This window comes from Macaca fascicularis, chromosome 8, assembly GCF_037993035.2.
Source record: "Macaca fascicularis isolate 582-1 chromosome 8, T2T-MFA8v1.1".
NCBI classification, from domain to species: Eukaryota; Metazoa; Chordata; class Mammalia; order Primates; family Cercopithecidae; genus Macaca; species Macaca fascicularis.
This window is the reverse complement of record NC_088382.1, coordinates 45,153,976-45,166,861: the sequence shown is the minus strand read 5'-3', so window position 1 is coordinate 45,166,861 and position 12,886 is coordinate 45,153,976. Positions and strand designations below refer to the sequence as shown.

At 54.9% G+C, this 12,886-nt stretch overlaps 1 protein-coding gene across 29 annotated transcripts in view; it reads left to right on the top strand.

Moving 5' to 3' along the window:
* ANK1 (ankyrin 1) overlaps positions 1–12,886 on the top strand; it is a 246,513-nt gene that overhangs the window by 224,040 nt on the left and 9,587 nt on the right. For 26 of the 29 annotated variants that reach the window (XM_065519140.1, XM_073998714.1, XM_005563189.4 and 23 more), the window contains 2 exons: positions 7,087–7,384; positions 11,944–12,027. In XM_065519140.1, coding sequence (XP_065375212.1) covers positions 7,087–7,384; positions 11,944–12,027 — 382 coding nt within the window. Of the gene's footprint in view, positions 1–7,086; positions 7,385–10,436; positions 10,881–11,943; positions 12,028–12,886 lie in introns of those variants that run through there. The other 3 variants (XM_005563193.4, XM_005563192.4, XM_005563191.4) reach the window with 1 other exon arrangement.

The window sequence follows — 12,886 nt, the reverse complement described above, 5'->3', positions numbered from 1 at the left end:
CTTACATACATTAGGGCACTTGGAGGTCTCACTTAGGGACATTAGCCTGCTGGGAGGGTTCACTTAAGGACATTAGGCTGCTGGGAGGGCTCACTTAGGGACATTAGGCTGCTGAGAGGGCTAACTTAGGGACATTAGGGCACCCGGAAGGCTCACTTACGGACATTAGGGTGCCAGGAGGGCTCACTTAGGGACATTAGGGCACCCGGAAGGCTCACTTATGGACATTAGAGCACTAGGAGGGCTCACTTAGGGACATTAGGGCGCTGGGAGGGCTCACTTACGGAACATTAGGCTGCTGAGAGGGCTCACTTGGGGACAGTAGGGCTCGGAAAGAGCTCACTTAGGGATATTAGGGGCACCGAGAGGGCTCACTTGGGGACATTAGGGCACGGGGAGAGCTCACTTAGGGATATTAGGGTGCTGGGAGGGCTCACTTAGGACATCGGGGCACTGGGAGAGCTCACTTAGGGACATTAGGGTGCTGGGAGAGCTCACGTAGAGACATTAGGGGGCTGGGAGTGCTCACTTAGGGACATGAGAGCACTGGGAGAACACACATAAGGACATTATGGCGTGGGGAGGGCTCACTTAGGGACATTATGGCATGGGGAGGGCTCACTTAGGGACATTAGCGTGCCGGGAGGGCTCATTTTGGTACATTAGGGCACTGGGAGGGTTCACTTAGGGATATTAGGGTGACGGGAGGTCTCACTTAGGGACATTGGGGCACTGGGGGGCTCATTTCTGGACATTAGGGCACCAGGAGGGCTCACTCAGGGACATTAGGGCGCCAAGAGGGCTCACTCAGGGACATTAGGGCACCGGGAGGGCTCACTTAGGACATCGGGGCACTGGGAGAGCTCACTTAGGGACATTAGGATGCTGGGAGAGCTCACATAGAGACATTAGGGGGCTGGGAGCACTCAGGGACATGAGGGCACTGGGAGAACTCACTTAGGGACATTAGAGGGTGGGGAGGGCTCATTCAGGGACATTAGGGCATGGGGAGGGCTCACTCAGGAATATTAGGGTGCCAGGAGGGCTCATTTAGGGACATTAGGGCACTGGGAGGGCTCACTCAGGGACATAAGGGTGCCGAGAGGGCTCACTTAGGGACATAGGGCATGGGGATAACTCACTTAGGGACATTAGGGCACCAGGAGGGCTCATTTAGGGACATTAGGGCACGGGGAGGGCTCACTTAGGGACATTAGGGTGCTGGGAGGGCTCACTTAGGGACATAGGGCATGGGGATAACTCACTTAGGGACATTAGGGCACTGGGAGGGCTCATTTAGGGGCATTAGAGCATGGGGAGGACTCACTTAGGGACATTAGGGCACCGGGAGGACTCAGGGGCATTAGAGCATGGGGAGGACTCACTTAGGGACATTAGGGCACTGGGAGGACTCACTTAGGGACATTAGGGCACTGGGAGGACTCAGGGACATTAGAGCATGGGGAGAACTCAGGGACATTAGGGCACCGGGAGGACTCACTTAGGGACATTAGAGCATGGGGAGGACTCAGGGACATTAGGGCACCGGGAGGACTCACTTAGGGACATTAGAGCATGGGGAGGACTCACTTAGGGACATTAGGGCACCAGGAGGACTCACTTAGGGACATTAGAGCATGGGGAGGACTCACTTAGGGACATTAGGGCACCGGGAGGGCTCACTTAGGGACATTAGAGCGTGGGGAGGACTCACTTAGGGACATTAGGGCACCGGGAGGGCTCACTTAGGGACATTAGAGCATGGGGAGGACTCACTTAGGGACATTAGGGCATTGGGAGGACTCAGGGACATAGGGCATGGGGAGGACTCACTTAGGGACATTAGAGCTTGGGGAGGACTCACTTAGGGACATTAGGGCACCAGGAGGACTCACTTAGGATCATTAGGGTGTCGGGAGGGCTCACTTAGGGATGTTAGGGCACGGGGAGGGCTCACTTAGGGACATTAGAGCATGGGGAGAGCTCACTTAGGGACATTAGAGCGTGGGGAGGGCTCACTTAGGGACATTAGAGCGTGGGGAGAGCTCACTTAGGGTCATTAGGGAGCTGGGAGGGCTCACTTAGGGACAGTAGGGTGCCAGGAGGGCTCACTTAGGACATCAAGGCACTGAGAGGGCTCGCTTAGGACATTGGGGTACTGGGAGAGCTCACTTACAGACATTAGGGTGCCTGGATTGCTCACTTAGGGATATTAGTGTGCCAGGAAGGCTCACTTGGGAACATTAGGGTGCCAGGACGGCTCATTCAGGGACATTAGGGCACTGGGAGGGCTCACTCAGGGACATAAGGGTGCACTTAGGTCCGCTTAGGGACATAGGGCATGGGGATAACTCACTTAGGGACATTAGGACACTGGGAGGGCTCATTTAGGGGCATTAGGGCATGGGGAGGGCTCACTTAGGGACATTAGGGTGCCAGGAGGGCTCACTTAGGGACATTAGGGTGCCAGGAGGGCTCACTTAGGGACATTAGAGCATGAGGAGGGCTCACTTAGGGACATTAGGGCACTGGGATGACTCACTTAGGGACATAGGGTGTGGGGAGAACTCACTTAGGGACATTAGGGCACCGAGAGGACTCAGGGACATTAGGGCACCGAGAGGACTCACTTAGGATCATTAGGGTGTCGGGAGGGCTCACTTAGGGACATAGGGTGTGGGGAGGACTCACTTAGGGACATTAGGGCACCAAGAGGACTCAGGATCATTAGGGTGTCGGGAGGACTCACTTAGGATCATTAGGGTGTCGGGAGGGCTCACTTAGGGACATTAGAGCATGGGGAGGACTCACTTAGGAACATTAGGGCACCAGGAGGACTCAGGATCATTAGGGTGTCGGGAGGGCTCACTTAGGGATGTTAGGGCACCGGGAGGACTCACTTACGGACATTAGAGTGTGGGGAGAGCTCACTTAGGGTCATTAGGGAGCTAGGAGGACTCACTTAGGGACAGTAGGGTGCCAGGAGGGCTCACTTAGGACATCGAGGCACCAGGAGGACTCACTTAGGGACATTAGAGCATGGGGAGGACTCACTTAGGAACATTAGGGCACCAGGAGGACTCACTTAGGATCATTAGGGTGTCGGGAGGGCTCACTTAGGGACGTTAGGGCATGGGGAGGACTCACTTAGGAACATTAGGGCACCAGGAGGACTCAGGATCATTAGGGTGTCGGGAGGGCTCACTTAGGGATGTTAGGGCACCGGGAGGACTCACTTATGGACATTAGAGCGTGGGGAGAGCTCACTTAGGGTCATTAGGGAGCTGGGAGGGCTCACCTAGGGACAGTAGGGTGCCAGGAGGGCTCACTTAGGGCATCGAGGCACTGGAAGGGCTCACTTAGGACATTGGGGTACTGGGAGAGCTCACTTACGGACATTAGGGTGCCTGGATTGCTCACTTAGAGCCATTAGTGCATGGAAAGGGCTCACTTAGGGACATTAGGGCACCAGGACGGCTCACTTGGGGACATTAGGGGGCCGGGAGGACCCACTTCGGGACATTAGGGTGATGGGAGGGCTCATTTAGGAACATTAGGGCACCCAGAGGGCTCACTTAGGGACATTAGGCTGCTGGGAGGGCTCACTTAGGGACATTAGGGCACTGGAAGTGCTCACTTAGGGACATTAGGGAGCTGGGAGGGCTCACTTAGGGACATCAGGGCACCAGAAGAGCTCACTTAGGGACATAACAGTACTAGGAGGGCTCACTTAGGGACATTAGGGTGCCAGGAGGGCTCACTTAGGGACATTAGGCTGCTGGGAGGACCCACTTAGGAACACTGGGGCACTGGGAGGGCTCAGTTAGGGCCATTAGGGCACTGGGAGGGCTCACTTAGAGCATCAGGGTGCTGGGAGAGCTCACTTAGGGACATCAGGGCACCGGGAGGGCTCACTTAGGGACATTAGGCTGCTGGGAGAACTCATGTAGAGACATTAGGGGGCTGGGAGGGCTCACTGAGGGACATGAGGGTACTGGGAGGGCTCACTTGAGGACATTAGGGCTCAAGGAGGGCTCACTTAGGGACATCAGGGGCTTGGAGGGCCCACTTAGGGACATCAGGGCGCCGGGAGGGCTCACTTAGGGATATTAGGACACGGAGAGGGCTCTTTTAGGAACACTGGGGCATGGGGAGGGCTTGCTTAGGGACGTGAGGGCACACAGAGGGCTCATACAGGAGAGCAATGATGAGGCTGGGGGAGACGATGGGTCAGTGTGCTGCTGGAGCTGGTGTTCTGAGCTCCTCTCCCTCTGCGTGCTTCTGGTTGAAGGCCATATTTAGTTGAAGACCATATTTAGAAGCACCAGTACCCAGGGAAGTTATTTGTGTGCAGTCACACAGCCTGCATGTGATGGAGCTGAGAATGGCGCCCTCCCCACTTATCCCCTTTGAAGGAGGAGCTGGTGGGCTTATCTGGGGCAGGACAGAGCTTTCAGCTGTAGAGCAGTGGGTCTCTCCTCCCCAAGCTTCCTGGGCTGAGAAGACCCCCCCACCCCCCGTGCTGCAGCAGAAAAGCAGCGTCGGCAGGTCAGGAGAAGGGGGTGCATTTCCCAGACACTGCGAGTCTGCAGCCGAGGGCAGGCTCACCTTGGAGCTCTCATCGTCCCATCTGGGCCAGGGCCTACACTACGCCCCTCTGCTGAGTGCAGGGAAGGATGCCAAGGCAAGCCAGGCCCTTGCGGTTACAGAAAGAGATGAGACAGACATGAGGTGGGGCTCACGTTGTCCTCCTGGGCTAGCACAGGAAGCAGATGACAGAGGAATCCCCTTTCCTTCAGGTCACCTGGCTTGCTAAGTTTTCCCTAAAGAAAGGACACGGTTCTTGTGCCCCCGGGCAGCTGTTCCAGGCCCCCACCCCAAGGAGCTCAGGACTGGCCAGGTAAAGGAAAGCTATTCTCGTGTCCTTTCCCCACCTGTGTGACCCCTCAGTCCCACCCTGAGGCCCAGGCTGGAAGGGTCATTCCACAGGATCCGTTCAGCGTAGCCCCAATGCCCTAACAGGAAGGGAAAGGAAGTAGTTTGGAAGTTGAGACAGCAAAGATTCAATTTTTTTTCCTACACAAATCCTTGGATTCATGGGGAGGATTGAACAGATGGAGCTTAAGCCGGTGTGAAGTGAAATAGTGGCCTTCCCGGGAGAGAGGCACCTTCCTGGGACGGCCGTTCCTTCAACAAGCATTTATTGAGCACCTGCGGGGGCTGAATGCTGGCCCCTGCATTATCCAGCATTGCTAACTGGGAACATGAACGCCTGGGCTCTAGGCCTATTGTGTCACTTCCTGGTGCTGTGACCTTGGTCAGCCTTCTAATGGGGACAGATGAATTTCATCCACTCACTCAACAGTATTTATTGAGTGCCTACTGTGTGCCAGGCACCTATAAAGAGTGCCTGGGTGCCGGCATCGAATGAAACAGAAAAAAGTCTCTACCTGCAAGAAGCGTAGTTCTAGCAGGGAAACTAATAAGAAACAAGATAAAGTAAATAAAATTAGAAGTCATTAAAACAGAAATTCTAGATAATATGTGCTAAAAAGAAAAATCAAGCAGAGAAGGAGGACAGGAGGTAGGAGTGTGTGTGGAAAGAAGGCCGGCTGGAATTACAGATGGGCGGCCAGGGGAGGCCTGCATGAGTGCCAGCTGACAGACTTCAAGGAATTGAGGGTGAGCGTGAGGACATCTCAGGGAGGATGCCCCATAGAAGGCCTAGCCCTGTGAAGGAGACCGTGCCTGGCACGTGCCCTAACAGAGTAACCAAGCCCATGAAGCTAGGGAGGGGAGGGTGAGCAGGGTAAGCTGTACCTGCCTTGAGAGGAGGCTGGCGCAACCTGGCAGAGAAGCAGGAGGTGCGTCGGGAGGAAAGGGCCGTGGGCTTATGGGCTGGAACGGCAGCGGTGGCCGTGCTGAGAGGTGGGTGGGTGCAGGACATATTTCCGAAGCATCTGCTGGCAAATACAATGTGAGGTAAGAGAGGAAGAGAGGGGTCAAGGAGGGCAGTGATGTCCTCGACCTGCCCGCTGCAAGGATGAAGATACCTGGGATGGCAGCAGGGATGGGGTGGGACAGGCTAGGGGAGAAGATTCTGAGTGTGGATTGGATCTCACTGTCCTGGAGATGCTGAGTAGAGATCCAAAGTAGACCTGTGAGCCAGACCCATCTCTACAAAATTTTTTAAATAGCTGGACGTGGTGGCATGTGCCTGCAGCCCTAGCTGCTCAAGTGGCTGAGGCGGGAGGATGGCTTGAGCCCAGGAGTGCAGAGCTGCAGTGAGCTGTGATTGTACCACTGCACTCCAGCCTGGGAGACAGAGTGAAGCACTGTCTCAGAAAACAACAAAGTAGAGATGTGGAGGAGGCAGCGGGATGCACACAGCTGTAGTTCGAGGAGGAGAGCTGAGCTGGAGACACACATCCAGGCACGCTGAGCATAGAGATGGGCTTTGGAACCATAGGATAAACAAGCTTGCTTAGGAAGCGGATGTGGACAATGGTGAGGTCTGAGAACTGAATCCCAGGGCGCTCCAATGTTCAGAAGTCAGGAAAGTTATGAGGAATCAGCAGAGGACACGGAGCAACAGTGGCCAGAGAGGAAGGGGGGACGCCAGGCCAGCACCTTCCAAGAGCCGCGGGAGAATATGTCTCGAGGGGGAGAGAATGACCACCTTGTCAGATGAGGACTGCTGAATGGGAAGGGCCCAGAAAGCAGAAGGAGGTGGTGGCAGAGTTTGAGGATGTGGGATGAGAGTGGAGGCCCCAGTGTTTGGACCATTAGGGTGAGCCAAGTGCCCTGGGAGCCCCAAGGGCGAGCCGTTCACCCACAGCGAGGGACCAGTGGCCTTTCCACCTGGACAGCATTAGATGGGCCACGTGTACCCCTCTGAACCACAGCAGTGAGGTGGGCAGTGTGCTCACGTGCTCCTGACCTTTGGGGGGATGAGAGGACAGTCCGTGTCCTTGATGAGCCAGAGCTCTGGAGGGGGAGAGTGTCTAAAAGGAGTGAGACTGATGGGTGACCAGGTGTCCTTTCTCTCTCCCCGGCCGGCCATCTGCTGCCTCCCCTGGACCCCAGACTGCAGGACTGGGATCCAGACGGCTCCATTGTCTCATACCTGCAAGATGCTGCACAAGGTTCCTGGCGAGAGGAGGTCACGCAAGACCCACACTTATTCCAGAGAACGAGCACCACGACCGAAGGGCTAGAGCCCAGTGGATCTCAGGAGTCCGAGAACGTCCTGGTGTCTGTAAGCGAGCACACACGGACAGAACAGCCCGAGGCTGAGAGCTCCCAGGCCGATAGGGACCAGAGGCAGCAAGGTCAAGGAGAGCAGGTGCAGGAGGCCAGGAACACCTTCACCCAGGTGGTGCAGGTAAGAGCCTGAGGGGAGCTGCATGCTGCTATTCCTTCCCAGCAGCGGAAGGGACCGGGACTCCAGGGCTGCCTCTCAGACACTCAAGCCCTGAGCTAAGCATATCTCCTTCCTTTAACACTTGTGGTGGTGCTTCCCTTTCTCTAGAAGTCAAGGGTAAGGCCTGCCTTTCTGCCTCCCGGATCCCTGCTAAGGTGCCTGTACCCATTGGGCAGCTGCTGATCAGAGTGGCTGAGCAACTTGCTCAAGACCACAGTTTCAGAAGTGGGCTCTGAGCTAGGTCTGGCTGACTCCAAAGTTGTGGCTTTTGTTGGTTTTCTTGTTCCGTCTCGTTTTAGAAAGGGCTAGGAACCCAGCACTGGGCGTCGGGCTTACTCTCCTCCTACAGTGTCCTGTGTGATGTGCCCAAGGTGCTCTCTTTCCAGCACGTCAGGGTCCTCATTGGTAAAGGAGGGAGTGATTGGAATGTCGCCGAAGTTACTTGGCTCTGGAATTCTGTGGCTATTCAGGTGGACTCTGGATGGCGGTCACCAAGTAGAAGAGGGGCTCTGGGATAGAGAGGTTTCCTCTCCTGCTCCTGATTTCCCGGGCCTCTCCCTCTCCCGGCCCTCCCTCTCCCGGCCCTCCCTCCTTTCTTCCACTTCTCTGGACTCCCTTTGAGTTTGCTGAACTTAATTTTGTTTGATTCATTCCCCCCTCCCCATTTCCAGGCTCCATGATGATCTACTTGTGGCCAATCTTGTTTCATCTGCACCCCCACTTTCTCCCGCTGACCTATTATTTGGAAGCACATCCTGGCCATCATATTAATGGATGTCTTTTCCATTTGTGTTCTTATAAAACATGCACTGCTGTTCTCCACATTTGCGTGTTTAGTGTGTACATGAACGACATGTTCTGTCTCTTCCTGTTTTCAGGCCTCATCCAGGCATGGTGCTTCCTCCTCTCCTTCCTCTCTTTCTTTCCTTCTCTCCCTTCTTTTCTACCTGAACCTCAGACTCCAGGACTAGGGTGGCTCTGGAAGGAAGACCCTGAGCTGCCGGCCATAGAACTGCTAGGAATTCAGTCAGGTTTTATTTAGAATGCTCCCCTGCCAAGTATGTGCCCCAGGCGGGGCCAGCACCTGTGTGCACTCCTCACCACAGGTGGCCCGTGCATTTCTTCCATCAGGCCCTCCTGGGCACCTAGTTCTCCTGCTCCCAGAGCACACATGATCTTAACTGGGTCTCTTCTCCTGAATCCCTGGGGAAAGAGAAAGACGCCTATAGCACTTTTTCCCACTGCCTCTCTGCAGTCAGCCTTTGGTGGGGGGAGCTAGAAGGGCCTTCTAGATCACACATCCAACCCCCTCAATTATAAACGAGGGCACTGCAGACCAGAGGAGCCAAGGGCTTTCTCCAGAGTCACACAGTGGACCAATGTCAGGGACCAGGAGGGTCAGATCCCTCAGTTCCCAAGCCCTACATCCTCACGTCCAGCATGCACGTGCAAGGCCAGCATGCCCAGCCCAGAACTGGAGACGCTGATAGGAGGGCCCGGCAGGCTGCTGCCGGTGCCTGTCTCACAGGCCCAAGGGCTGATAAGGAGACCCTTGAAGGTGACTGATGGTTGCAAAGCACCCGCTTATTAGTATTTCCACTGGACCTCTGAAAACAGTGACAGGGAGATAGAGAGATTGCTTGTAACTTGGGACTTGGGAGGTGGCCTGAAATGACTGTGACCCAGCTGATTTCCCTGAGGACTTAGGAGGAAATATCTGAAGTTGGACTCTTCTTGACTGGGCCAAAACCAGATGTTTCCCCATGCCTGGCTTCTTTGCACATACTTTTCCCCATGCTTTCTTGTTGAAATGAGGAGCATTGTGGAGTGAAAGGCATTTGGAATGTGACTCCTCCGTTTACTTACTCCTCTACCTAGGCAGAATACTTTACTTCTGTTTCCTTTGTGTAAAACGGGAAGACGATAGAACCTCCTTGGTTAGGCTTGTGGTAAGGTGTCTCTGAAATAACGTGAAATCCACAAAGAACCATGCACTATCACAAGCATTTGCCATTATTACTCATAGTGTTAGCATTCAAAAGCGGCATGATTATCCCAGCAGCCTTGAGGGAGAGGAGTGGGGAGAGCACTTTAATCCCTGCTTCACAGATAAGGAAACTGAGGCACAGAGAAGGTACCCAGCCTTCCCAAGACCCCACAGTAGGTGAGTTGCGGGGTCAGTCTGCTGTGTCCCGGATCTGTGTTCTTTCTGCCATGCTGCATTGCCACTCAGAGAGGAACAACCTGATCTAGAAAGTGAAATTTTTTCCAGCCACAGCTGCTGCGGCTGCATTTGTGAATCAGCTCTGTAAACACGAGTTAATATGCGTGGTTCCTGTTCAGTGGGCGTTGATAGCCCAGCCCTGGAAGAGCCTTTAAGGACAGGCCTTAAATAGACACACCAGCTCCATGCTTCAGTTTCGGGAGGCTGTGCCCCGTAAAGGAAGGGTGCAAGGCCCTGCGAGCTGATAAGAATTACAGACTGGCTTCCAGGTGGCCCCACCACCTGTGCTGGGCCGCTGCTGGGCTGACTTGACTGTCCGCGAGCCCATCACTCACCCTTTTGGGGCAATTTTTGAAACAGACAAGTGTTCAGGGTATTAGCTGGTCTCATCCCTACCATGCTGGGGAACATCATTCAGATCACTGCAGTAGCAGCCCGAGGAGACACACAAGTAGCTGGTTTCTCGGGCCATGTTATTTTCTGAAAGTAAGAAACTTTCCGTGGGCAGAACTCTTTCTAGTTCCCATGGGGATGGGCAGGATAGGCAAGAGGCCGAGCCCCCACTTCCAGCTCTCTGGACAGGGCGGGGCAGGGCGGGGTTAGGCAGCAGTGGGTGTCACTCACACAGTGACTTTCACTTGTGCTTTCAGTGCTCAGGACATGGGCACCTGCCAGCTTCCTTCTAGCCCGGTTGGACAGCTCCAGCAGCTGGTTTGGGGAGCTAAAATTGTAGGAGCGTGATGTCACCCAGGCCACTAAGGGCAGAGCCTGGCTGCTGGGCAGAAGGGCACTTGGGCTGGGCTGCTTCAGCCGAGAGGGCCATTCGGTGTCCTACCCAGAGAGAGAGAAACAGTGAGAGACGAAGAGAGCAAACCAGAGAGATAGGGAGGGGGAATGCAAGGGGTCCCTGGGGGATTCAGGAGTCCCAGTGGAGAATGAGAGGTGGGCCCCCTGTGGCGGTCTGGCCCCTGGCTGCTCTGGTCCCCGGAGGACCGGGCTGGTGAGGAGGTGAGGATGTGGACTTTCGTCACCCAGCTCCTGGTCACACTGGTGCTGCTGAGTTTCTTCCTGGTCAGCTGTCAGAACGTGATGCACATTGTCAGGGGGTCCCTGTGCTTCGTGCTGAAGCACATCCACCAGGAGCTGGACAAGGAGCTGGGGGAGAGCGAGGGCGTCAGTGACGACGAGGAGACCATCTCCACCAGGGTGGTCCGGCGGCGGGTCTTCCTGAAGGTAACCGCCTGGCAGGAGGCCGGCGGGGCTGGCGGTGTGGGCGCCGGAGGCCAGGGCTGAGGGGACACTGCTGTGGGGAGCTCCGGACCCAGAGTTGGGAGACACTGGAAGAAAAGGACCAGGAGGTCCCCCCGGGATCAGGTTGTGTATGGGAGCCAGAGTGTGTATGGTGCCCACCAGAACCTGCCCTCTGGTGCCCAGTGCGTTGTGACAGTGACATTAAACACTCAGCTTTGGGTCTCAGGAGGCTGTGCTCGTCCTGTTTCCTTCTTTGTTTCTTTCTTCTTTCTCTCTTTTCTCTCTCTTCTCTTCTCTTTTTTCTTTTGTTTTTAAAGGTGAAGTCTTGCTCTTTAGTCCAGGCCGGAGTGCAGTGGCATGGTCATGGCTCACTGTAACCTGGGCTCACTGTAAATTCCTGGGCTCGAGTGATCCTCCCACCTCAGCCTTCTGAGTAGCTGGGACTACAGGCACACACCACCATGCCTGGCTATTTTTAAAAATTTTCTGTAGAGACGGGGGCTCACTATGTTGCCCAGGTTGGTCTTGAACTCCTGGACTCAAGTGGTCCTCTGGCCTTGGCCTCCCAAAGTGCTGGGATTGCAGGCATGTGCCACCATGGGATTGCACCTGGATTGTCCTGTTTCTGTCACCAACTGGCTCTGGGATTTCGGGCAAGTCACATTCTGGGTGATGCTGCCTGTCGAAGGGCTTTTCTATATTGCAAAGTGCTGTAAAAATAGGAAACAGGTGCCTCACTTCCTCTCTCAGGGCCTCCTCCATCAGACTTGCATAATTGCCCCCATTTTGCCGGTTCCCAGGGGGTGTTGTGAGGGCCGAGTGCACAATTGCAAGCTTGGGCTGTTCATCTTCAGGCCTCCCAGACCCTCAGGGGCGTCGCCCACGCCCTGGGAGCCCTGGCGTGGTTCCCGCTGCATGCTGAGCCGGAGTTTCCTGCTGGGGGAGTTATTGGGCCATGGCTATTTTGGCTGCTGCTGTTTCATTTCCTCTTCCTCCCAGACTCCCACTCACCAATCTTGCATTTTCTCCTCTTCTCTAATTCCAGGGGAATGAGTTTCAGAATATTCCAGGGGAGCAGGTGACAGAGGAACAGTTCACGGATGAACAGGGCAACATTGTCACCAAGAAGGTGGGTGTAGAGTGTTGTTCCCCTCTGTGCTGGGGACAGGCAGGTGGGCTAGAAGCTAAAAGGCGGTAGAAGCCAGCAGCTTCTCCCTGCTGCCCTCACAGCAGGTGAGCATGGCCAGGCTGGCTGCCCCTGTGCCCAGGAGGGATGGAGGGCCCAGGAGCTGGGAGCTTTGGTCATCTGCAGTCCAGACACGGTGTCCTCACAACTGCTTTGTCTGAGTCAACCTGAATAGCTTCTGCTGCTCCCTTCCAGAAGGGCCGGCCCCAAGGAAATATCCCAGACCTAGTCCCATGATACCTAACCCTGAAAACAGCTGTTAAACAAGCAGTTTGAGCATCCCAGGCCTACCATGGGCCTCCTTAAATAAAATGGATGTGGGCAGGTGTGTCGGCTCACACCTGTGATCCCAGCACTTTGGGAGGCCAAGGCAGGAGGATCGCTTGAGCCCAGGCATTTAGATCAGCCTGGGCAATATGGCAAGACTTCATCTCTAAAAAATTTTTAAAAAAGGAAGAAAGAAATACACACACACACACAAAGTTAGCCAGGCATGGTGGCGCATGCCTGTAGTCACAGCTATTCAGGAAGCTGAGGCAGGAGGATCACTTAAACCCAGCAGTTCAAGGCTGCATAAGCTTTGATTGAGCCACTGTACTCCAGCTCCAGCCTAGGTGACAGAGTGAGACCCCGTCACCATAATTAAATAATTTAAAGGAAGTGAAAACGCATTGGATTGGTAGCAGATATTAATTCAGAGACATGATCTTGCCTGTCAAGTATGGGGCACGGTGCTAGCTATGGGTAAAAGAGAGGAGGAGCCAAGGCAGGGTCTCGAATGTGCTTCTGCTGGGGTGCAGCT